Source organism: Tupaia chinensis, unplaced genomic scaffold (genome assembly GCF_000334495.1).
Source record: "Tupaia chinensis unplaced genomic scaffold, TupChi_1.0 Scaffold145814_1, whole genome shotgun sequence".
NCBI classification, from domain to species: Eukaryota; Metazoa; Chordata; class Mammalia; order Scandentia; family Tupaiidae; genus Tupaia; species Tupaia belangeri.
The window spans coordinates 1,682,977-1,709,700 of record NW_006205672.1 but is presented as its reverse complement, the minus strand read 5'-3'; the positions used below and the strand labels follow the sequence as shown (position 1 = coordinate 1,709,700).

The 26,724-nt window shown below is 40.7% G+C and overlaps 1 protein-coding gene across 5 annotated transcripts in view; it reads right to left on the bottom strand.

Annotated features, from left to right (window-relative positions):
• ARNT (aryl hydrocarbon receptor nuclear translocator) overlaps positions 1-26,724 on the bottom strand; it is a 100,299-nt gene that overhangs the window by 41,744 nt on the left and 31,831 nt on the right. For 2 of the 5 annotated variants that reach the window (XM_006168448.3, XM_006168450.3), the window contains exons 2-5: positions 15,684-15,795; positions 10,601-10,645; positions 6,216-6,260; positions 1,118-1,162 (exon numbers count right to left, since the gene is read on the bottom strand). In XM_006168448.3, the coding sequence (XP_006168510.1) occupies positions 1,118-1,162; positions 6,216-6,260; positions 10,601-10,645; positions 15,684-15,795 (247 nt within the window). Of the gene's footprint in view, positions 1-1,117; positions 1,163-6,215; positions 6,261-10,600; positions 10,646-15,683; positions 15,796-26,269; positions 26,416-26,724 lie in introns of those variants that run through there. The other 3 variants (XM_006168449.3, XM_006168452.3, XM_006168451.3) reach the window with 2 other exon arrangements.

Sequence of the window (26,724 nt, the reverse complement as noted above, 5' to 3'; positions counted from 1 at the left end):
TATAAATTTAAAAAGCTTAGTGGCTTCAAACATGAACATCTCATGGTTCTGTGGATAGACTGTCTTCAGTGGGACAGTTATTGCTTGTGACTCTGATTTAGATGCAGTTACATATCAGCTGGGTCATATAAAAAAACAAGGGAGGAGAAAGAAGGAAGAAAACTAGGGGCCAGCAGATGGCATAGCAGTTATGTCACTGGACTCCCACATGGCCAACCACAGTTCGAGTTCCAGACCTGATGGCTTGAAACACACACTGGGCACTGCTGCTGCATGTCTGTCCAAGATCCCAGGAGGTGAGTGGAGTAGAAGGGATTGCAGCGAGGCCATTCATCCCCTCTGGGGAGGTGATTTCTCACTTTCCCTCTTACAATCTCTCTCCCTTTTCCTTTCTCTCCAGTGAGCGCATATGCCCTAAGACAAAAAACACTTTAAAAAAAAAAAGAAGAAGAAGAGGAGGAAGAAAGAAAACTATTAAGTCTATATTTAGTTACTTTGCCTGAGACATGTCAAATTCTACTCTCAAACTCAACATAACTATCTTCCTAGTATCTGACAGATATCTGATGCTGAAGTCCAAAAACTCATTTTCAAGGTAGCTAAATTAAGTGTTCCGGGAAACTACAAGAAAGGATTCAGTCACTTAAACAACACTAGTTCTGCTGTGACATAGTAATCTAGGCTGTAAGTCTACTAGGAAAATAAGATTTTTAGATAGGTTTGGAGTAAATGCCAAGGCCTAAACACTGGGAACTAAATGCAAAGAGATATATTTATTGGTTTTCTGATAAAAAGAGTATTTCCCTATTAAAACAACAACTGGCACAGATACATTATTTCTAAAAGCTTTTTGTTCTATAAAACTTAGTACTGAGTAACGTGGGAAAGAAACAACTTAAAACTAATAGTGATTTCTTAAACTCCTAAGTTCCCTTATCTCACCCGTTTTCTGATGGGAAAGTCAAAGTTGTTGTTACACCCAAACTTCTAAAAAATCTTGTCCTTTCTTGCCATAGATTAGGAAAAATACAAGGAAAAAGGGGGAAGAAAAGAGGAGAAAAAGGGAAGAAAAAGCAGCATCACCTGCTTCATCATGCTAAAGATACTGTTCTCCTACCTGGCAAGTCTCTCTTTATCCGCAGAGCTCTGCTCATCATCCGACCTAAAAACAGAATTAATGAACTAAGCTAAAATTAAAATTAAAAGGAAAGAAGGAAGGGTAAATGGAAAAGGAAGCAAAGAAAGGAGAAAAGAAGAGACAAAAAGGAAACAACAAAATAGACACAGAGAACAGAAGTAGAGAAAGAAAATATGGGCAGAAACCTTGCATATAACTCTATAAAGGCATCTGCTAAGGTAAAGCAAAAGTAACTTACAAGACAAAGGTCAACATAAAAGCAAGGCCAATACATAACATAAATTCATGTGATCTAAGAATTTTGTCAATCAATCTCTATAGAGACCAAGGACACAGATTTTGAATAAGAACCAAACAAGGGGATCTAGAAACATCATTCTCATGTACCGCTCCCAATCTGGAAAGAAAATGACTTTACATGTGCTATTCTATAGTGAAATAAATTGAAGAGTAAATTAAAGATGAAAGTGTTACACAAGCAATTGCAAATATGATCTGACACACACACACACAAACACACATAGAGAAACATGTGTGTATATACACTCAGAGAGGTTTGTTTTTTGTTTTCTTTTGATCTATCTACCTATCTATTTATTTTGACCAGAGAGGGACAGAGAGAGAGAGAGAGAGGGGAAAGTGAGAAAGCAAGCCACCAGGTCCGGGACTCAAACCATGGTCAGCCATGTAGGAGTCCAGCACCCTTAACCACCACGCCACCTGCTGGCCCCATATACACTCAGAGAAATCAACCAGATTTCACTAGGACTCAAACTACAGTCAGACATGTGGGAGTCTAGTGATAACCATTACACCATCTGCGGGTCTCCAGGTCACATTTTCATGGATTTTTGGAATTTTAGTTAAGAGACTGTGAACCTACACCACTAATACTAAGTGATGTCCTGACTTTCTTTTTGGAAGTTTTTGCCATAGACCATGTGCACTCACTGGAGAGAGCAAGAGACAGACAGACAGACAGTGAGAGGGAAAGTGAGAAACCACACCACACACCCACTCCTGGGCCATGCCACAATCCCTTCTCTTCCATTCTCCTGGGATTTTGAGCATGTACACACATGCGCCCAGCTTGATTTTTAAGCCACAGAGTCCAGGATTTGAACCTCAGTCAGTCACATGGGAGTCCAGCGATGTAACTACCACATCATCTGCTGGCCCCATGTCTTGACTTTTAAATACAGTTTTAAAAAGTATTTCCCAAATATCTATGACTAACTTCTCACTTCAGAGATGCTTCATATCTTAAAAGCTTTATAAGAATCTACTTCAATTAACTTTGGTAAATAAATTACTCTTTGGGACCAACAATTAGGGTAATGGCTATGTCGCTGAACTCCCATGTAGCCAATCGTGGCTTGAGTCCCGGACCTGGTGGTTTATACTCATGCCGGGTGTGTGTGCGTGCGTGCCCAAGATCCCGAGAGAATGGAAGAGAAGGGATTGCGGCGTGGCCATCCCCCCCGGGGGGTGATTTCTGGCTTTCTGTTTCTCTGTTTCCCTCTTTCTCTCTGGTGAGCACACGTGCCCTGTAGCAAAATCCTCTCCAAAAAAATAATTAAAATTTAAAAATAAATAAATAAATTACTCTTCAAAAACTTTCTAGTTTTTTGTTGTTGTTGTTTTGTGGAGAGGTTTCTGCTATAGGGTGCATGTGCTTGCCAGACAGAGACAGAGAGACAGAAAGCGAGATATTACTCCTCAGGGGGGATGGCCACGCTGCAATCCCTTCTCCTCCATTCTCCTCTCGGGATCTTGGGCACACAAGCACATGCGCCTGGCGTAAATTTTAAGCCACGTGTTCCGGGATGCAAACCGCGGTCAACTACATGGGAGTCCAGTGACATAGCCATTACGCTAATTGCTGGTCCCCAAAAACCTTCTAAACGTACTCTTTTCCTACAGCCATCACCACCATTTTAGTCCAGGTCCTTATGATTTTAAAGCTGTACTAGTTTTTTCTTTTCCTTTTTAAAAAGTATTTTGTTTTTTATTATTATTTTTTTAACTTTGCTATAGGGCATGTGTGCTCACCAGGGAAAGACAGAGAAAGTAGGAAAGCAAGTCACCAGGTCCAAGACTTGAACCTCAGTAGACATTGTGGGAGTCTAGCATCCTAACCACCGTGCCACCTGCTGGTTCAATAACTACATTCTATTTCCTTAACTATGGTCATTTTCTATAATCAGTTCTATATATTTTTACCAGAGAAATATCTCTACAATACATTTTCTATAAAACTCTAATTCAAGCCTGTGGTGGCTTATTACTGCTTCAGAGTAGTTTAAAACTACTATGCCTGGGGCCAATTGGTGGTATGGTGGTTAAGGTGCCAGACTCCCATATGGCCAACCTCCATTCAAGTCCTGAAACTACCAGCTTGCTTTCTCACTTTCTCACTTGTCTTCTCTCTGTTTCTCTTGGGTAAGCACATGTGCCCTACAGCAAATTAAAAAATAATAATAAGTAAAATTAAATAATTTTTTTAAAAACCAAAACCAAAAAACTATTCCTGATAGGCCTTTAAGCCACTCTTTCTCTCTCTGCTCATGCCCATTCCTACCTCCATGGAGTATACTTTCACTTTTATTTAATAAGCTACATTTTGCTTTCTAAAAATTAAAAAGAAAAAAACTACTATGTCTGATAAATCTTAGCTCTCCCTATATCAATGGTTCTCAAAGCATGGTCCCAGACAAGCAGCATAAGCAATAATTAAATACTAAGTGCTCAGTTAAAATTAGATTTTTTTTAAGAGAGATTTTTGATATAGGGTGCAGGTGTTGCCATAGAGACAGAAAGAAAGAAATCACCCTTCAGGAAGAATGGCCACACGACAATCCTTCTCCTCCATTTCCCTCTCAGGATTTTGAGCACATATGCACACACGCCCAACGTGAGTTTCAAGCTGCTGGGTCTGGGACTCTAAACACTACAAGGGAGTCCAGCAACATAGCCATTATGCCAAATGCTGGTCTCTAAATACTAGAATTTTAAATAAAAGGTTATTCATTTTTCTGAGGTGGCAACAAACTAAATCATCCAAAAATAAATCATTTACTTCTTAGGAATTTAAAACATATTTATGTCTAAAAAAACTGTTAAAAATTTCAACCAATGTCTGAGTTGAAAGGATTTATTGATTAATTTCAAAACAAAGTAGGGGCCAACTGGTGATGTAGTGGTTAAGGAAACTAGTTCTCACATGGCCAACCATATGGCTATAGTCCCAGACCCAGTGGCTTAAAAAATATGACAGGTGGGGACCAGCAGTTAGCATAATGGCTGTGTCACTGGACTCCCATGTAGTTGACTGCAGTTCGAGTTCCAAACCTGGTGGGTTAAACTCAAGCTGGGCGCATGTGCGTGCGTGCCCAAGATCCCGAGAGGAGAATGGATTGCAACGTGGCCATCCCCCCTGGGGGGTGATTTCTCGCTTTCTGTCTCTGTCTCTCTCGGTCTGGCGAGGAGCGCATGTGCCCTATAGCAAAAAACTCTCAGAAAAAAAAATATACATATATATATGACAGGAGTTTGCTGCAAGTATGCCCAGAATCCTGAAAGAAGGAAGAAATAAAGGAGAAAAGGGGTTACGACATGACCATTCCCCCTGGCGGGGGTGGAGGGTGCTTTCTTGCTTTTCCTGTCTCTCTCTCTCTCCCTCTCTGTTTCTCTCTCTAGCGAGCATATGCACTATCTGGCAAAAATTACTTTAAAAGGAGAGGGAAAAAAGTGAAATTTTTCTTTTAATTTTCCTGTTTAAAAAAAAAATTGCTATCAGTGAGTACGCTTACCGGAGATAGACAGAAAAAGAAAGTAAAAAAGCACCCTCAAAGAGAGAGCAAGGGAAAGTGAAAAGGCACCCTCGAGGGGATGGCCATGCTATAATCCTTTCTCCTCCATCCTCCTCATGGGATTTTGGACACTCATGCACATGTGCTCAGTTTGTTTCTCAAGCCTCCAGGTCTGGGACTCATACTGCACAGTAGGCCATGTGGGATCCAGCCACCTTAACTACCATGCTACTGGCTGGCCCAGCAAAGTATATTTTATCATACTGACCAGTAATTTAAACAAATTTAACTTTACTGCAATCAAAATCCAGTCTCCAAAAAACTGTTTCTCTATTGTCACTTTTTAAAAGAATAAAAAAATTATTTGTATAGATTCTATAGTCCCATTTAATAATACATGCAATCAAGAAATCTATAGTTTGTGTTTCTGTGGACAGCTAGCAAGGATATTATTATAGCACATACACAGAATAACACTATATAAAATATGCAGTTGGCCCTCGGTATTCTACATATTTCACATTTGCAGATTCTACAAACCATGGATGTAGCTAGGCCACAGCAATATGAAATGAGAGAAGACGTGGCTCCCTAAAAGAGTGATGCTGAAGAAGTTTATCACTATATTATCCTTTTTACTTAAATCTAATGCTAAGATTACTTGTAAGTAATCTGGGGATAATTTTAAGTATACAGAAGGATGTGCACTGGTTATATGCAAACACTATGCCATTTTAGACAAAGGCTTGAGTATCCATGGATTTCGGTATACATGGAGGGTACTAGGAACTATCTCTCATAGTACCGAGGAACTATTATACCACTGGGTAGAATCCATGTCACTTGAGTCATCTGGTGGCATAGTAGTTAAGGCAGGTTGGATTTCATGTGGCCCACTGATCTGAGTACTGGTTTGAGTCCTGGGCCTGATGATTTGAAAAACACACTGGATGTTTTTATGCATAACCAAATCCCAAGAGGAGAGTAGAGAAGAAAAGGTTTATGGTGAGATCATCCCCTCTAGGGGATGCTTTCTCACTTTCCCTATCTCTCTCTAGTAAGCACACACACTCTACAGCAAAACGTTTTTAAAAAAGAAGAAGCAACGTCACCTGAACATGAAGGAGTTATATTAAGTTGCACCAACTTTCAATACAGGAAGGACATGGAACAGAAAAAGTCACTCTCATCCAGACAAAATTAAAATCCAGTATACTTGGATTGCCTGGTCCCACAACATGGATCATGATGCTCTACTACATTACCTGGCAAACCGCTCCTTATCATTACACATCTGATCGTCATCACACCTGAAGGAGGCAAAAAAAAAGGATTATTTCAAAGCATTGTATTTGTTTTATCTATTTCACTCAAATGAAAACTAGAAAGGGGTAAGACATTCAATTAAAAAAGCCAATGGGGCCAGCTGTGGTGGCACTATAGTAGTGAAAAGAGAATACAATGCTCCCGATGCTGAGTCTACATGAGAAGGTCCCAGATTCATGTCCTGAGATCTCCCTGTACAATGTGGAGGGGGTACACTTATGTGTATGCAAGTGACCCTGGCTAGTTGAAGCTGAGAGTGGACCACAGCATGAAGACCCTTCTGGGGATGCCCCTTCTTCCCTTCTACTCTCCCAACTTTCTCTCTCTTCCCCCTGAGCCGTGGAAGAAATAAACTTTTCTCTTTTTTTTTTTTTTGAGAGGTTTTTGCTATAGGGCGTGTGTGCTCGCCAGACAAACAGAGAGAGACAGAGAGATAGAAAGCGAGAAATCACCCCCAGGGGGGATGGCCACGCCGCAATCCCTTCTCCTCCATTCTCCTCTTGGGATCTTGGGCACACATGCACATGCACCCGGCGTGAGTTTAAGCCACCGGATCCGGGATGCAAACCGCGGTCGACTACGTGGGAGTCCAGCGACAGAGCCATTACGCTAACTGCTGGTCCCAAAATAAACTTTTCTTTAAAAAAGCCCATGTTTCAAAAAGCATCCAAAAGCATCGGTGATAACATCATTCATAGCACTTAAAAAACCCATGACTAAGGTTTATCACGTTTCAGATGTTCCCATTACCCACATTTATTAGACACAGTATAAAAAGACAATGATCTCATGAGGACACAGCTGGCCGCCCTGTCAACACAACTCAAAGTTAAAGACAGTTCTGTTTTTTTTTTTTCCTTGTGGTAATAACATAAATGTTACTGTCTTAACCATTTTTAAGTGTACAGTTCAGAAATATTAACCATATTCACATTGCTGTACATTTTTCATCTTGCAAAACTGATACTCTATATCCACTTAAAACCATTCTTACCTTTTTCCTCTCATATCCCCTAGAAATAACCATTCTAGTTTCTGTTTCAAAGAGTCTGGCTACTTTAGATACCTCATAGAAGTGAAATCGTGTAGTATTTCTTTTATAATCCAGCATAATGTAAAGAATCACTTAGCGTAATGTCAAGGATCATCAGTGTTATGGCATATGACAGGATTTTCTTCCTTTTAGGAACTGAGTAATATTTTATTTTATATACCTCACATTTTCTTTCTTTTAATTTTTTTAAAAAATTGCTATAGGGGCCATCAGGTGGCATGGTGGTTAAGGTGCTGGACTTCCACATGGCTCACTGTGATTCAAGTCCTGGGCCTTGTGGCTTGCTCTCATTTTCTCTCTCTGGTGAGTGCATGTGTCCTATACCAAATTAAATAATAATAAATGAATAATTACTTTTTTATTTTGGAGAGGTTTTTGCTATAGGGCACATGCGGTAGCCAGAAAGACAGAGAGACAGAGAGATAGAAAGCGAGAAATCACCCCCCAGGGTGAATAGCCACGCCGCAATCCCTTCTCCTCCATTCTCCTCTCGGAATCTTGGGCATGCATGCACACGCGCCCGGCATGAGTTTAAGCCACCAGGTCGGGGACTTGAATCACAGTTGGCTACATGGGAATTCAGTAACATAGCCATTATGCTAACTGCAGGTCCCAAAAATAATAATAAATGAATTTTTTTTTTTAATTTGCTATAGGGTGCATATGTTCTCCAGAGAGAGACACAGAGAGGGAAAGTAAGAAAACACCCCACAGGAGGGGGGAGGGGAATATGGCTACGTTACAATTTCTTTTGCTTCATTCTCCTCTCAGGATTTTGGGCAAACACACAAACCCAGCATGTTTTTCAGGCCACCGGGTCCAGGACTCAAACCACATAGTTGGCTATGTAGGATCCAGGCTCATTAACTACCATGCAGCCTAGCTAACCCACTACATTTTCTTTATTCATTCATCCACTAACAAGACATTTCAGTTGTTTCCACTTCTTGACTACTGTGAATAATGCAACAACAAACATGGGTATGCAAAGATTTCTTCAAGACCTAGCTTCAGTTCTTTTGGATATACGCCTAGAAGCCAGGTTGCTAGGTCATACAAATAATAATTCTATTTTTAATTTTTTGAAGAACCTCCATAATGTTTGCCATAGAAGCTGCACCATTTTACCTTCCTATCAACAACAGTGCACGAGGATTCCAATTCCTCTACATCCTCACCAACACTTGCTACTTTCTAATTTTTTATAGTGGTTATCCTAATAGCAGTAAAACGGTATCTCATTCTAATTTTGCTTTGTATTTCTCTAGTGATCAGTAACACTAAGCAACTTTCATATGTTTGTTCACCATTGTATCTCTTCTTTCAAGAAATGTCTGTTTAAGTCCTTTGCCCACTTTTTAATCAAGTGTTTGTTGTTGCTGTTGAGATGTAGGAGTTATTTATACATTCAAGATTATTAATCCCTTATAAAGCATATGACTTGCATGTATGTTTGTCCAATGTCATAGGCTGGCTGCCTTTTCACTCTGTTGATTGCTCTCTTTGATGCACAGATTTTTTTTTTTTTTTGAGAGGTTTTTGCTATAGGGCGCGTGTGCTTGCCAGAAAGAGAGAGAGAGATAAAGAGAGAAAGAGACTGAAAGTGAGAAATCACCCCCCAGGGGGATGACCACCCCACAATCCCTTCTCCTCCAATCTCCTCTCAGGATCTTGGGCATGCACGCACATGCACCTGGCGTGAGTTTAAGTCACCGGGTCCAGGACTCAAATCGTGGTTGACTACATGGGAGTCCAGCGACACAGCCATTACGCAAACTTCTGGTCCCAATGCACAAATTTTAAGGGACGGTTTTAAATTATGACCTAAACACTGTACTTTATCTCTTTGACCAAGTAAACTCACTCCATTCATCTCAACTATTTTTTTTGTTGTTGTTGTTATAGAGTGCATGTACTTGACAGAGAGACAGAGAGGAGAAGGGAAAGTGAGGACCAGCAGTTAGCGTAATGGCTATGTTGCTGGACTCCCACGTAGTCGACTGTGGTTCGAGTCCCGGACCCGGTGGCTTAATACTCATGCCGGGCGCATGGGCGTGCCTGCCCCAGATCACACAGAATGGAGGAGAAGGGATTGCAGTGTGGCCATCCCCCCTGGGGGGTGATTTCTCGCTTTCTGTCTCTCTCTCTGTGTCTGTGTGGCGAGCACACGTGCCCTACAGCAGAAACCTCTCCAAAAAAAAATTAAAAAAGAAAGAAAGAAAGAAAAAGAAAAGAAAGTGAGAAAGCACCTCCCAAGGGGATGGCCTCACCACCATAATCCCTTCTCCTTCCATTCTCCTCTTGGGATTTTGAGCACACACTACATACACCTGGTCACCAGGTCCAGGACTCAAACCACACAGCTGGCAATATGGGCTCCAGCCCCCTTAACCACCATGCCACCTGCTAATCCAGTTGTGTTCTTTTCTTTGAGTCTTACTACTTTTCTTATTAAACATGCCCAGCAATTGGTCTTCAGCAAAAATATTGCCCTTTTCTGAAAGAAGCCCTTCTGAGATCAAGATACTAAATGGAAGTCCACTCAAAATGAACATTTTACTTTCAATACTCCAGAATATTCATTACTCAAGAAGACAAACTATAATTCCTGTTACTTATAGGAGTCAACAAATATCAGACAGTATGACAGAGCAATACATTAAAGACCTCCGAACACATTATACCTCCCAATACCCACTACCTGGGTAGTCTCCACCCCTCACTGACTTAGAATAAGACTTACTTTGGCCAACTGGCCAGTAGCAAACATCATATGAGCACTTGCACAATGAGATTTGACCTTTCAATTGTAGCCATCATCATATGCAGAAACTGAGTCTGGTCTCCTTAAAAATAAAAAAACCACATAGAGAGAGATGCCCAGTCATCCCAGCTAAGTTCAGTTCTCAGCTTCCCAACCAGCTGAATTTAGTCTTACCAGTGAGTCTGGACAAACTTAGCAGAATAAACCAAAGAGCCAATTCACAGAATTGTGAGAAATAATAAATTATTGTTTCTTTTAAGCCATGAAGTGGTAGCTAACTGATACAGAAGTTTGTGTAACCTTTATGTACCTTTCTCACAAAGGTCTTTCCTCTGGAGTTATTAACACAATGCTTCAAATTCTGGGATATAATATGAAAATTTACAATCTTAGAATAAAGCACTCTCCCCCTTAGCTCTAAGGACAAAAATATAGTAAGTCAGAAGTATAAAGATCATAAACTAACTATTAATACAGAAGTCTGAAGAGAATTTTTCTAATCTTACCTCAAATATTTACTGTTTCCTTCACCATCATCATCAAACTCCATCCTAGATAAAGACAATAATAAATATTTTAAGTCTATTGATAATACAGAACATTAAGAAATTAAATTTTTTCAACACAAGCTACCTGTACATCTACTTAAATGAAGGAAAGAAAAAAGCAAGCGGACAGAAGTTAAAACCATGTTACCTCTTCATCACAGTGCCAAACAGAGCAAAAGAGTTGGCCAATAAAAAAAAGTATATCAATGTTATTGTAATATTTTACTAGGGGGGCATTCCACCTTTACGAAGTTTTGTATCCTCCATGAAAGGAATGGAGGTCCACTCAGAATAAGAAAATCGTTAAGATGAATAATTCAGTTCCATTTTTCATTTCTAAGGTCTACTCTAAATTGTATTACTAGCTCTCTGAAACACATTTCAAAACAGCAATGTTATATAAGGGAGTGACTTTAAGACCTAAAAGAGTTAGATATTACTCCGTTCTTTCACTCATTTAATAAACTTGTCATATATGCTACATTCAGGACACAGTGAGGTAAACGCAAGAACCTTGTCCTCAAAGGGCTCCTTTGCCTAGACAAATATGAACATTAGAAAAGGTGACAATGACCTTCTGTTCTGCCACAGCTGCCACTGGAGAGCTGCAGCCAAGGCTCTGTGCTACCCTATGGCTGTAGACCTCAACAAGGGCCACAAAATGACCAAGAATGTGAGCAAACCAAGACACAGCCACCACCATGGGCACCTCACCAAGCAAACCAAGTTTATGCACAATATTGTCCAGGAGGTATGTGACTCTGTCCACTAAGAATGGTGTGCCATGAAGCTATTTAAAGTCTCTAAGGACAAGCAGGCCCTCAAGTTCATCAGGAAAAGGTTGGGGATGTACATCTGCATCAAATGGAAGCACAAGGAGCTAAGCCATGTCCTGGCTGCCATGTGGAAAGTGGCTACCAAGAAGGAATGAGAGGGTTTGGGACCTGCTACTTGGTGCATGGGGGCTGTCTGTCTGTCCATGGCCATGTCCCACTCCTGGGGCCCAAAATCAAGCAGGCAGTATTGGAAATGGGTTTAATCATAATTAAATAATTTAATGCCAAAAAAGAAATAAAATGAGAATTAGTAAAGTGCCATGTGAGGATGAAAATCTACCAGCTACAGATAGTCACTGAAAACAGATGTGACTTTCATTTCTGCAGATTAGAAAGAATAATAGGTAATAGGATAAGCCAATCTCCTATTAATCTCTATAGTCTGTTAAACTAAAATGGTGCTCATGTTACCACCTTAATCTAGTCATCACTCTTCGCATCTCTACTAGTAGGATAATCTGATATGAAGGACCTCTACATGAGCTGCATCTGAAGTATATGACATCAATTCTGAAAGTTTCCATTCTTCTTTCTCCTTCCTGAAGTTCCTGATCACTTACCAAAATCCTATGTATCAGGACCAGCAGTTAGCGTAATGACTATGTCACTGGACTCCAATGTAGTCGACCACGGTTTGAGTCCCGGACCTGGCAGCTTAAACACATGCTGGGGCGCATGTGCGTGCATGTCCAGGATCCCGAGAGGAGAATGGAGAAGGGATTGCGGCATGGTAATGTCCCCCGAGGGGTGATTTCTCGTTTTCTGTCTGTCTCTTTCTTTCTTTCTGGTGAGCGCACACGCCCTATAGCGAAAACCTCTCAAAAAAAAAAAAAAATCCTATGTGTCTACCAAAAAACTCCACTTTTCAGAATTCTGGGGCCAGCAGGTGGCATGGTGGTTAAAGTGCTGGACTCCCACATGACTGACTGTGGTTTAAGTCCCGGACCTGGTGGCTTTCTCTCTCTCTCTCTATTTCTTCTTCTCAAACTGAAGAAGAAATAAATAAAATTTAAAGCAGTGTAAAAAGCCACCATCAACAGCCAGCAAACGGCGTAATGATTACGTGGATGGACTCCCACATTGTTGATCATGGTTTGAGTCCCAGATCTGGTGGCTTAAACTCTCACTGGGCACATGTGTGTGTGTGGTGCCTAAGCTCCCTAGAGGAGAATGGAGGAGAAGGGACTGGGGCACAGCCATCCCCCTAGGTGGTGATTTCTCACTTTTTGTCTCTCTTTGTCTTTCTGATGAGCGCATATGCTCCATAGCAAATAATCCCTCTTAAAAAAAGAAAAGACTCTATCCTAGGGCGAGCCTATGGCATGATGGTTAAGATTGTTGGATCCCACATGGCTGACTAACTGGTTCAAGTCCTGGACTGGGTGTCTTGGAAAAATGCACCAGGAATATATGCAAAGTCCCAGAGAAGAAAGAAGGAGAGAGAATTGTGCATGGTCACCTGCTCCCCACACACACTGAGGGTGTTTTCTCCCTTTTTCTCTATTTCTCTGTCCTTCTTTCTCCAGTGGGTGCACATGCCCTAAAGCAAATTAAAAAAAAAAAAAAAAAAAAAACTCTCCTAAAAACACCTGAAAAAAAAGTACAAAGAAGTGTATTGAAGCATTATTTTTTAATAATTATTTATTTATCTTTATTTTTTAATTTATTTTAATTTGACCACAGAGGGAGGTGGGGAGAGAGAGATATAAAAAGTGAGAAAGTTTTCTGTGCAGACAGCAGGCCCGCAAGCACGGTGAACGTCCCTAAAACCTGCCAGACCTCCTGTAAGAAGTGTGGCAAGCCCCAGCCTCATGAAGTGACACAGTACAAAAAAAGGCAAGGATTCTCTGTATGCTTAGGGACAGCGGCGTTACGACAGGAAGCAGAGTGGCTATGGTGGACAGACTAAGCCTATTTTCCGGAAAAGGGCAAAAACTACAAAGAAGATTGTGCTGAGGCTTGAATGTGTTGAGCCCAACTGCAGATCTAAGAGAATGCTGGCTATTAAAAGATGTAAGCATTTTGGGACCAGCAGTTAGCATAATGGCTATGTCACTGAACTCCCACATAGCTGACCGTGGTTCAAGTCCCAGACCCGGTGGCTTAGATTCACACCAGGCATATGTGCATGCGTGCCCAAGATCCTGAGAGGAGAATGAAGGAGAAGGGATTATGGCATGGCCATTCCCCCGGGGGGTGATTTCTTGCTTTCTGTCTCTCTGTCTCTCTCTTTCTGGCGAGCACACTCATTCTATAGAAATAAACCTCGCCAAGGAAAAAAAAAAAAGAGAGACACTGGGCTCTAATTTGCCACATTCGCTTTAGAATCTTACTATTTACTCTATACTTCAGTAAATGAATTAAAATGTATAAAGCTCCCAGGGATATAGCAAATCTTAATATGTTACTCAAATTATTAGCACTTAACTTGAGAATCACTCTTATATTACTACTGGTGGGACAAAACGTAAAGGCCTGTTAAATTATTAGCAATAGGGGCCAGCAGGTATCATGGTGACTAAGGCACTGGATTCTCAAATGACCGCCCACAGTCCTAGTCCCAGACCTAGCAGCTTGCTTTCTCATGTTTTCTCTCTCTCTCTCTCTCTCTCTCTCTCTGGTAGGCACACATGTCCTATAGCAAATTTAAAAATAATAATTACATCTTAGTGGTTAGGAGTATTAAGTCTACATGGCCAACCACGATGTAAAACCCAACCTGAGTAGTTCAAAAGATATGCCAGGCACATTTGTGTGCATGTCTCAAATTCCAACAGGATGGAGAAATGAAAGAGAGAGATGGCAGTATGATCATGCCCCACTGGTGAGTGCTTCCTGCCACCCCCTGACCTTTCCCAGTCACTAGTGCACATAACCTCTGGCAATTAAAAACATTATGGGTATGATTATCTCTATCAGAACATAAGCAATGTGGAGATAAAAACTATGTTTTACTTATCTTTATATTTTATAAGTAATCAGTATTTATTTTTTATAAACTGTCAGAGAGCATATGTGCTCCCTGGAGACAGAGAGAAAAGAGAAGGAAAGTAAAACACTCCCCTGGGGCATGATCACAGCACAATCCCTTCTTCATTTAGGGATTCTGAGCATACATGCACATACACATGGCTTGTTTTTCAAAGGCCCAGGGCCTGGGACTTGAAATGTACAGTTGGCCATGTGAGATCCAGCCAACCACAGGCTGGCCCTAATTTAGGCATTTAATAAATACTTTTCAAACTGAATAGACTGCATTCCAGAACAAATAATACGTCAATAGCTCAGAAGGGAAATATCTAGAGCTCAGCATTTTTGAAACTCAGAAAGAAAAAAAATCCTACCAAGATGATTTTGAAAATAGAGATGAAAAGCTTACTACAGATAAAAAGCAAAGAACAATTTTTTCAGCAAAGGTAAAATCTCTAGGCTTAGCCACAGGTCTCTATTTTATAGCTTTTTGGCTAAAAAACAAAAATAAAAACAAATCTACTTATAAGAAACTTAGATACTATTCCAAGCCCCATAGTGCATAGGTTATGGGCAAGGTATCAGGAGCTGGATCGCACATGGCTGACTATGGTTTGAATCCTAGCCCCAGTGGCTTGTGAAACACATCTGGACTGCGTAAGTACATGCCTTAAATCTGACAGGATGGAGTAAAAAAGGACTGTGGCATGACCACGTCACAGTGGGGAGTGTATTCTCTTTCTCTTCCTCTCTCTGGAAAGTGCACACCCCCTCTGGCAATTAAAAAAAAAAAAGAAAAGAAAGAAAGAAACAGATAAAAATATTAATTCTGGGGGCTAGCAGGTGGCACAATGGTTACATTGCTCGACCCTCACATGGTGAACTACATTCAGTTCAAGTCCCAGGCCCAGTGGTTGAAACACGCCAGGTACATGTATATGAGTGCCCAAGATCCCAGGAAGAGAACAGAGGAAAAGGAACTGTGGCATGACCATCTCCCCAGGGGGTGATTTTCCATTTTCCCTCTCACTGTCTCTGCCCCTTTTTCTCCAGCAAGGACGTGTCCTAAGGCAAAAACTTCTTTTAAAAAAAATCAATTCTGCTTAAGGAAAAATCCTGGGACTAAGTAAACTTCTAAGACACTAGGATAGTTAGTTACCAGTTAAAGTAAGAAGGTCAGGCATATCCAAGTGTTTTTAGGTGAGACATTCAAGACACATTATACTCAAACTCACCCTGGTCGCCGCTTAATAGCTCTTTGGACAATGGCTCCTCCACCTTGAATTCCAGATCCAGGGTTTCCAGAGGCTATGGCTGGACCTAGTGATGGTACATCTGCTGACATTTCTGTCAGGAAAAAAGAAAAGTACACATTTTTATAAAGGAGGTGCTTGGCCAGCTCCATGAATGCTCAGCTCAAGAGAAGCTGGATCCCACACAACAACCACAGTTCAAATCCCCAGACTAGTCAACCTGAAACATGCCGAAATGTACAAGAGTGCCTAAGAGAACCAGAGGAAGAAAATAATGGTGTGACTGAACCCTGTGGAAGGTGCTCTTCTCTCTGACGTGCATGTACTCTGTCATGAAGAAAGAAGGAAAGGAAGATGTAAAGAACAAAGGGGAGGAGATTCCAGAAGAAGCAAGAGTATGACATGAGCATGGGAAAAAAAAACAAAGAAAACAAGGAAGTATGCGACCATGAAGGGAATGCTTAGTCTCAGAGATCAGAGGCTTAAAAAAAGGATAGATTAAAGAAAAGAAAGATCCCAGCATGTTAAAGGAAAGAGACATCCCCCAATACCCTTCATGCTTATTCTTCCAATATAATACACAGCTGGGTCCACCTTACCACATCCTGGTTGATACCAACTTTATCAACTTTTCTATTAAAGACAAATTGGACTTAGTGCAGTCAATGATGGACTGTCTGTATGCCAAGTGTATCCCTGGTATAACTTACTGTGTAATGGCTGAAATTGAGAAATTAGGGCAAAAGTATCAAGTGGCTCTAGGATCACCAAAGATTCAAGATTTGAACAATTACCATGCACACAAAAAGGAACCTGCTTAGTATAAAGGGTAACTCATCACAAGTGTTACATTGTGGCCACGGTTGACCAAGACATTGAACGAAGAATCCGGAAAAATCCCAGGAGTTCCTATCACGTATATTCCTAACCACAGCTATAACATTGAGGAAGAATCTGGAAGATCCCAGGAGTTCCTATCATGTACATTTCTAACCACAGCTATGACATTGAAAGGATACCAAATGATCATGGAGTCCCTCAGTTCTAATTCTTAAAGGACAAAAGTTCTGCTGCCTTGGGACCAGCAGTTAGCGTAATGGCTATGTCGCTGGACTCCCATGTAGTCGACTGTGGTTCAAGTCCAAGACTCGGTGTCTTAGACTCATGTCGGGCTTGTGTGCGTGCGTGCCCAAGATCCCAAGAGAAGAATGGAGAAGGAATTGCGGTGTGGCCATCCCCCTGGGGGGTGATTTCTCACTTTCTGTCTCTCTGTCTCTGTCTTTCTGGTGAGCCCACACGCCTTATAGCAAAAACCTCTCAAAAAAAAAAAGTTCTGCCACCTTTCTTTGACCAAATCTCTCTGGCCAGTTCACTAAACAGGCTGTATGTCATTATTATTCTGTTCACTTATTTGCTGTATTATGAGCTGAGTACAGTTAAATAAACTTACTTTTCAATGCTGAATAATAACTTAAAAAAAGAACAAAGGGGAGGAGTTAATTCTCATCAATATTAATAAAATTGGCTGAAACAGGGAACCAGCAGTTAGCGTAATGGCTATGTCTCTGGACTCCCACATAGTCGACCGCAGTTCGTGTCCCGGACCCGGTGGCTTAAAACTCACACCGGGCGTGTGTGCGTGCGTGCCCAAGATCCCGAGAGGAGAATGGAGGAGAAGGGATTGCGGCGTGACCATCCCCCCTGGGGGGTGATTTCTCGCTTTCTGTCTCTATGTCTCTCTCTGTCTGTCTGGCGAGCGCACGCGCCCTACAGTGAAAATCTCTCCAAAAAAAACAAACAAAAAAATTGGCTGAAACAAAGGCACAAGCAATGTATACAATCTCAGTAGTTTGCCTGAAAACACAAATGTTTGGGACCATCAGGTGGCATGGTGGTTAAGGCACTGGACTTCCACATAGCCAACCATGGGTCAAGTCCTGGACCTGGTGACTTGGTTTCTCACTTTCTCTCTCTCTTTCTCTCTGGTGCGTACATGTGCCACATAGCAAATTGAAGGGGAAAAAATGATGGTGATAAATAAAATCAAATAAACAATTCTTTAAAAAAAAAAAAAAAAAAGATGAGACCAGCAGATGGTATGTATAATGGTTACATCACAGGACTCCTACATAGTCGACCACAGTTCGAGTCCCGGACCCAGCAGCTTAAAACAACCTGAGTGTGTGTGCATGCATGGCCAAAATCCTGAGAGGAGAAGGGATTGTGGCATAGTTATCCCCCTGGTGGGTCATTTCTCACTTTCTGTGTCTCTGGTGAGGGCACATGCCCTATAGCAAAAATATCTCTAAAAACAAGGAATCCTGATTTTCGTGTCATTTAAATACATCATGGGGTCAGTGATAGCATGGCGGTTAAGGCGCTGGGATCCAACATGGCCAACCATGGTTCAAGTCCTGGACGCAATGGCCTGAAAAATCATACCAGGCACATATGTTGTGTGCCCAAAGTCGGAGGAGAAGGGATTGCGGTGTGGCCATTCCTCCTGGGGGGTGATTTCTCACTTTCCCTCTCACTATTTCGATGTCTCTCCATGAGCACACATACCCTATGGCAAAAACCTAAAACATAAATATACATCATGTATTTCTATCTACACACACTCAAAATCACATACATATATACACTTCATTCTTTTTTTTTTCTTTGCTTCATTCACATCGTCTAAATGTGTCATATTTTATTCAGCCAATTTCCAATAGACTGACATCAGGCTCTTTTCTATGTTTTACTGTTGTAAATAATGCTCTAAGAATATTTACATACAGCTTTAACTTTTCTTGCTATTTAGGATAGATCCCTACAGGTGGAATTCACTATGTCCGAGCATACAAGCATTGAAAATTTTGCTGGATACTGTTAAATTACATTCCAAAAAGCTGCTACAATTTATGTTCCCACTGATAGGTATGAGAGTACTTATTTCCCTCACCAGCACTAGATATTATTTTTCCTGTTACCAAACCTGACAGGTAAAAAAGGTATATTTGTTTTCATTTGCATTATGTTTCTTTTTATACTTGATTCATCTAAAATAGTTGACTTTTCTTATATTTGATATTTCTATGTCAAATAATGTCTTTTTCTATAAATTTGTAAGCTCTATCAGTATTAAAAAAAAATACTAAGGGCCCAGCAGGTGGTGTGGTAGGTAAAGGTGCTGGATTTCCACATGGCTGACCACGGTTCAAGTCCCGGACCTGGTGGCTTGAATTCTCACTTTACCTTTGTCTCTCTGTCTCTCTCTGGTCAAATTAAAAAATAATAACAACAAATAGAATTAAATATATAAATAATTCTTTCTTTCTTTCTTTCTTTCTTTATTTTTGGAGAGGCTTTCGCTATAGGGTACGTGCACTCACCAGAAAGAGAAAGAGAGACAGAAAGAGAGAAATCATCCCCAAGGGGATGGCCACACTGCAATCCCTTCTCCTTCATTCTCCTCTTGGGATCTTAGGCACACACGCACATGCACCTGGCGTGAGTTTAAGCCACCAAGTCCGGGATAAATAATTCTTTTTAAAAAGAATACCGGGACCAACAGTTAGCGTAATGGCTATGTCGCTGGACTCCCATGTAGTCGATCGTGGTTTGAATCCCGGACCTTGCAGTGTGGCCATACCCCCAGGGGATGATTTCTCGCTTTCTGTCTGTCCCTCTCTGCCTTTCTGGCGAATGCAAGCGCCCTATAGCAAAAACCTCTCCAAAAAAAAAAAGAAAGAAAAGAAAAGAAGAATACCAAGCCTTCTATTATGTATTGGCTTGTCAGAAAAGTCATGAGTTGTTTTTGGTTTTTTTCTATATTTCTATATTCTAAGGGCTGGCAGATGACACAGTGGTTAAGGCACTGTATTCCCACATGGCCAACTGCAATTCAGGTCCTGGACCTGGTTTGCTTTCTCACTTTACCTTTCTCTCTCTCTGTGTCTCTCTCTGGTCAAATTAAGAGATAAATAATAATAACAAATAAAATTAAATAATTATTATTTTTTTTAATTTATCAGTTTCTTTCTAAACATTTCCTGAAATGCTAAAAAATGTTCAAATAAAAAAATGCTCAAATGGGGGCCAGCAGATGGCTAGCAGTTATGTCTCTGGATTCCTACATGGCCAACTATGGTTCAAGTCCTAGACCCTGTGGCTTAAGAATCATGCTGTGTGTGTGTGTGTGTATGCATGCCCAAGATTCCAGGAGGCGAAGAGATTGCAGTGTGATCATCTCCCCTGGGTGATTTCTCCCTCTCCCTCTCACTGTCTGTCTCTGTCTCTGTCTCTGTCTCTCTCTCTGGAGAGCACATGTGCCCTAAGACAAAACCTCTAAAAAAAAAGTTCAAATAACCTATAGAAAGTATGTTATTTGAATGAAGTGTATATATATATATATATATATTTATGATTAGAAAACAGAAAGCAAAATAAAATAAAAAACTTAAGTCCTAACACATCAATACTTTTATTCAATGTAATGGTCTAAATATACTCATTAAAAGACAAATTGGCAGAGCAAATTTTAAAAAATGACACAACTGGGCTAGCCATGGTATGGTAGTTAAGCAGTTGGATTTCACATGGTCAACTACATGGTCCCAGCCCCAGACACAGCGTGTGTGTGTGTACATGCAAGCTCAAAATCCCAAGAGAAAGAAGAAGGAGTTGCAGCATGGTCATTTGCCCTGAAGGAGCTGCTTTCTCATTTTCTGTCTCTTTCTCTCTCTCTCTTTGGCGAGTACACACTCCCTATAGCAAATTAAATAAAAATAATAAAAAATATGACATGACTATGTGCTGCCTACAAGCAAAAACCTCACTTCAAATTATCAGTAAAGGGCCAGCCTCGTAGTACAGCAATTAAGTACTGTGCTTTAAGAAACAGATCCCACAAGGCCAGCCATGGTTCAAATCCTAGCTCCAGCTCCCTAAGAAACATGCTAGATGTGTGCATGTGTACCCAAAATCTTGATGGGACCAGGGAATACAGATTAAGGCATGACCATTCCCCACTGGGGGATGTGTTCTCTGACAAGCACACATGCCTTCTGGCACAAAAAAAAAAAAAGAAAAAAGAAAAAATACATACAAAAAGAAAGCGCCATACTAATTTTTTAAGTTGTTTTTTTTTTGGGGGGGGGGTACAGATTTTTGCCTTAAGGAGTGTGTACTTGCCAGAGAGAGAGACAGAAACAGTGAGAGAGAAAGTGGGAAATCATCCCACAGGGGATAGCTATGCCTCAATCCTTCTCCACTCTCCTCCCAGGATCTTGGACACACACTCACAGGCCACTGGGTCTGGGACTCAAAACCACAATCAGCTATGTGGGATACCAGTAGCATAACCACTACACCACCTGTTTGCCCCTTAAGTTCTGAAAGAGAACATATAATGTATAAAGGAGAAAACAATGATACTACACTTGATGTTAGCCAAAAGGCTGAGAAGTGATGGGGAGAAAACAATTATAATTGAACACCGACCTCCAACAATTGATAGAACAATTAGAAAATGAGCAAAGGTACTGAAAAAATGAACATCGTCAATCAACAGAGTCTAATTAACTTTTACAGAAACAGTCCACTCAACAACAGAAGATAAACATTCTTTTCAAGTGACCCTGAAACATATACTAAGATATACCATATCCTGGGTCATAAAAGAAACTTTGACAAAATTAAAAGAACTGAGGACCAAAGAGTGGCTTAGCAGTAACACTACTGGAACAACACAGAGGTCTCTGGTTCACATCCCAAGACCAGCCTGTATACTGGAAGCACACAAGTGTCAATGATCCAGGCTGGCTGAGGGTGTGCGTGGATTATGACATATAGACTCTTTTGGGGGGGGGCTGTCTCTCTCTCCTTCCTTCTCTCTCAGAATAAACATCTTTTTTAAAAAATCAAGTAAAACAAGTGAAAACATATAGATTGTGATCTCCAAATACAAATAAATCGAACTAGAAACCAATAACCAAATGATAATAGGGAAATTTCTACACACTTAGAAACAACATAATTCTAAATAATCAATGCCTTGGGCCAGGAGATGGCATGGAGGTTAGGGTGGCTGGGTTCCACATGGCCAACTGTGCGTTCGAGTCCTATACCTGGTAGCTTGAAAATCACGCCAGTCTGGGACCAGCAGATGGCGTAATGGTTATGTCTCTTGACTCCCACATGGCTAAGCGTGGTTTGAGTTTCAGACCTGGCAACTTAAAATTCATGCCAGGTGCATGTACGTGTGTGCCCAAAATCCCCAGAGGAGAATGGGAGCAGGGACCATACCATGGCCATCAACCCTGGGTGGTAATTCCTCACTTACTGTCTCTCTCTTTTTCTCTGGCAAGCACATGCGCCCTATAGTAAAAATATCTCTCAAAAAAAAAGAAAGAAAATCATGTCAGTGTGCATGTGCGTGCCTGCCCCAAATCCTATGAGGAGAATGGAGAAGGGCTTGTGAAGTAGTCATCACTCCTTTGGGGTGATTTCTCCCTTTCTCTCTCCCTCTCTCTTAAGTCTGACTCTCTCCAGCAAATGCATGTGCCCTACAGCAAACTAAAAATAATAATAATCAATGGGTCAAAGAGATCATCTCAAAGGAAATTTAAAAACATTCTGAACTAGGGGCCGACAGGTGGTGTGGCTGGTTAAGGGTGCTGGACTCCCACAATGGCCTCCGACCAATGGTTTGAGTCCTGGACCTGATGGCTTGTTTTCTCACTTTCTCTCTCTCTGTCCCTCTCTGCTTGAATTTAAATAAATAAATAAATAAATAAAGTAAAAATAATTAAAAATAAAATACTGAGCTAAATACAAATAAAAATAGCAAAGTTGTCACACATAAGTGAAACTGTACTCATAGAGGAACTTACAGTACTAAGATGGTTATGTTAGGAAATAGGAAAAATCAGGGCCAGCAGGTGGCGTGGTGGTTAAGGGTGCTAGACTCCCACATGGCCAAATGTGATTCGAGTACCAGACCTGGTGGTTTGCTTTCTCACTTTCTCTTTCTCTCTCTCTCTCTCTGCCCCTCTCTGGTCAAATTAAAATAAACAGATAATAAAGCTAAATAAAATAATTCTTAAAAAAGTTTTTTTTAAAGAGGTGACTTTGGGCATCCACTCAACCTCTGTGCGGGGAGTTTTTAGTCTCTGGCCTGGTAGATTTGTTCTCTGCTTTTGTACTGGAGTCCTCCACCATAAAAATGCTCTGCCAATCCTGAGCCAGGCCAAGAAGCATCCAAGTTTGATTCCCCTTCTTATATTTATTGGAGCTGGAAGTACTGGAGTAGCACTGTATCTCATGCGTTTGGCAATGTTCAATCCCAATGTCTCTTGGGAGGGAAAGAATAACCCTGAACCCTGGAACAAACTGGGTCCCGATGATCAATACAACTTTTACTCAGTGAACGTGGATTCCAGCGAACTGAAGAAAGAAGGTCCAGACTTCTAAATGAAATGTTTCACTTATAAAGCTGCTCATAATGAAGGTCTTCCAGAAGCCATCTGCATAATTTTCCACTTAACCAGGAAACAGTTCTCCTCTAAATGCATGAAATAATTTTGAAGTGTTCAGATTTACACTGGTTAATAAATATCTGAAACTGGTATGTGTCAGTATTTAATGCTGAAATTCTGCTCTAAACTTTATAACTAGGGTATAGGAAATAAAACATTAGATCATTTCTTGAAAAAAAATTTTAAAGAAACTAGGAAAATTAAAATCAAGTATCTAAGCTCCCATCTCAAAAACCTAGGAAGAACAAACAAAAGTAAAAACCCAGAGGAAGCAGAAGGAAATAATAGAGGAAAAAATCAATTATTTTGAAAACAGAAAAACAATAAATAAAATCAGTCAAGTAAAGAGCTGGCTCTTCCAAGTATCAACCAGGCCTGACCTTGCTTAGCTTCTTAGTTCAGATGAGATGAGGCACATCTGGGATGATATGGCCTGGCTCTTTAAAAAAATTGATAAAATTGACTAACCTCTAGCAACAGAGGAAAAAAAAAAAGGTTAAAAACTACCAATATTGGGAATAAAAACAGGGATACCACTACAGACCCTGAATGCATTACAAAACAAGGGCATGCTGAGACCAGGAGATGGTGTGATGGTTACATCACTGGATTGCCACATGGTAGACCGCAGTTGAAGTCCTGGACCCAGTACCTTGAAACTCATGCCAAATGCATATGCATGCATAACCAAAATCCCAAGAGGAGGATGGAGGACAAAGGACTGCATTGTGGCCATTATCCTCGAGGGATGATCTCTTGCTTTCTGTCTGTCTGCATCTGTTTCTCTGGCGAGTATATGTACCCTAGAGCAAGAAGCTCTCAAAAAAAAGAGGAAAATACTAAGAATATTATAATTTACAAACATAAATTTGTCAATTTAGACAAAATGGACAATTCCTCAAAAAAAAAAAAAACACAAACTACAACTGACTCAACACAAAACAGATCATTTGACTAGTCATATAATTGTGAAGGCAATTGAATCTATGATTTTAAAATGCCCCAAAAAGCCATATACAGGCCGAGACAACTTCACTGTTGAAATATACCACATTTAAAAATAACATGGAACCAGCAGATGGCACAAGGGTTACATCACTGAACTCCCACATAGTCGACCGTGGTTCGAGTCCCAGACCCGGCAGCTTAAAATTCATAAGGAGAACAGAGGGGAAGAGACTGCAGCATGATCATCCCCCCTGGGAGATGATTTCTTGCATTCTACCTCTCTGACTCTCTCTGCCTGTCCAGCGAGTGCATGCGCCCCATAGCAAAAATCTCTCTTAAAAAAATAAATAAATAAAAATAACTTAACACTTGGACCCTATGGCAAAAATCTCTCTAAAATAAATAAATAATTGACGTAATGGCTATGTCGCTGCACTCCCATGTAGTCAACTGCAGTTCGAGTCCCAGGACTGGTGGCTTAAACTCACATCGGGCACAAGTGTGCGCCCAAGATCCCCAGAGGAGAATAGAGGAGAAGAGATTTGGGCATGGTCAACCCCCCTGGGGGTGATTTCTTACTTTCTGTCTCTCTGTCTCTCTCTCTGTCTTTCTGGTGAGTGCATGTGCCCTATTGCAAAAACCTCTCCAAAAAAAAAAAAAAAGTAAATAAATAAAAGTAACTTAACACTTGGGCTAGCAGGTGGTGTGGTGGTTGAGGCACTAGATTCCCACATAACCAACTACAATTCGAGTCCTGGACCTGGCAGCTTGCTTTCTCACTTTCCCTTTTTCTCTCTCTGTGTCTCACTCTGGTCAAATTCAAAAATAATAATAAATAAAATTTAATAAATAATTATTTTTTTAATAAAAAGATTAGGACCAGCAGTTGGTGTAATGGCAATGTCGCTGGACTCCCATGTAGTTGACCACAGTTCAAGTCCTGGACCTGGTGGCTGGGGGGGGTGATTTCTCACTTTCTGTTTCTCTGGTGAGCACATGCACCCAATAGCAAAAGCCTCGAATGAATGAGTGAATAAACAGATAGACAGACAGACAGACAGATAGATAACTGATTCTCCATAATCTCTTCTAGAAGACAGCTGAGGCAGGAGATATCTCTCAACTCATTTATGAAACTATTACTCTAAAAGCAAAACAAGGTAAAGACAGTTAAGACACAAAACAAACCTAGAGGCCAATATCCCTCATGGAAACAGATATAAAAATACTCAATGAGGGTCAGCAGGTGGTGTGGTGGATAAGGGTGCTGGACTCCCATATGGCTTGCTTTCTCACTTTCCCTCTCTCTCTCTCTCTCTCTCACTCTCTCACTTTGTCCATCTCTGGTCAATTTAAATAAATTAATTAATTTAATTTAATATTCTTTAAAAAATACTCAGTAAAATATTAGCAAACAGAAGTTAACAATATATAAAAATGACTTTTATTCCAGGGATGCGGTCTGACTCAATGTATGTTAATCAATGAATTAAATCTACCATAACAGACTTAAAGAAGAAAAAACATCACATGGTCATAAAACCCAATATGCATGTGATAAGAGTCAACACCGAGGAGCCCAGCAGGTAGCCTGGTAGTTGAAGTGCTAGGCTCCCAAATGGCCAACAATGGCTTGAGTACTGGACCTGGCGACTTGTTTCTCTCTTTTTCTGATGAGCACATATGCCCTATGGCAAATTGAAAAAAAAAAAGATAATAATTGACAAAATTAAATTTTTAAAATGCAGTCAGTTTTTAAAAATAGAATCAATACCCATTGATTAAAAAAAAAACTGTCAGGAAAATAGAAATGAGGAAACCATCCTCAATTTGATAAAATAATCTAAAAAACAAAAAACAAACAAAATAAAGCCCTACCCAGCTAACATTATACCAATGATGAAAAGCAATGCTTTCTCCCAAAGACCATGAACTAGGCCAGAATGTCCATTCTCATCACTTACTCTATATGCAAGAAGTTCTAGCCTGTACAAAAATGCAAGGAACGAAAAGTAAGACATACAGATCAAAAAGGGATAGGGGCCATGTGGTGGTGCAGCAGTAAAATGAAATACTTTTGCAAGGTTGACTCACATAGAAAGGTTCCAGATTCATGTCCAGAGAACTCCTAAGTGCACCAGATCCACACATGTCCATTATATAAGGCTGAATGAATTCTGAGAGTGGATCACAGGGTCAAGACCCTGCTGGAGGGTGCTGTCTATCTCTGTTTCTCTCAGTCCTGGAAGAAATGAATAAACTTAAAAAAACAGGGAGAAGAGGGGCCAGGAGATGGTATAGTGGTTAGGGCACTAGACTCACACATGGTCAACCACAGTTCAAATCCTAGACCTAGTGATTTGAAAACTGCTCTAGGTGCATGTGCATGCAAGCCCAAAATCCGAGGACAAGGGACCATGGTGTGGCCATCCCCTTTGTGGGTGATTTCTCACTTTCCCTCTCATTGTCTCTGACCCTAGCCAATGAGCGCATGTACCCTATGGCAAAAACAACCAAAAAAAAGGCGGGGGGCGGGGGGCAATCAAAGG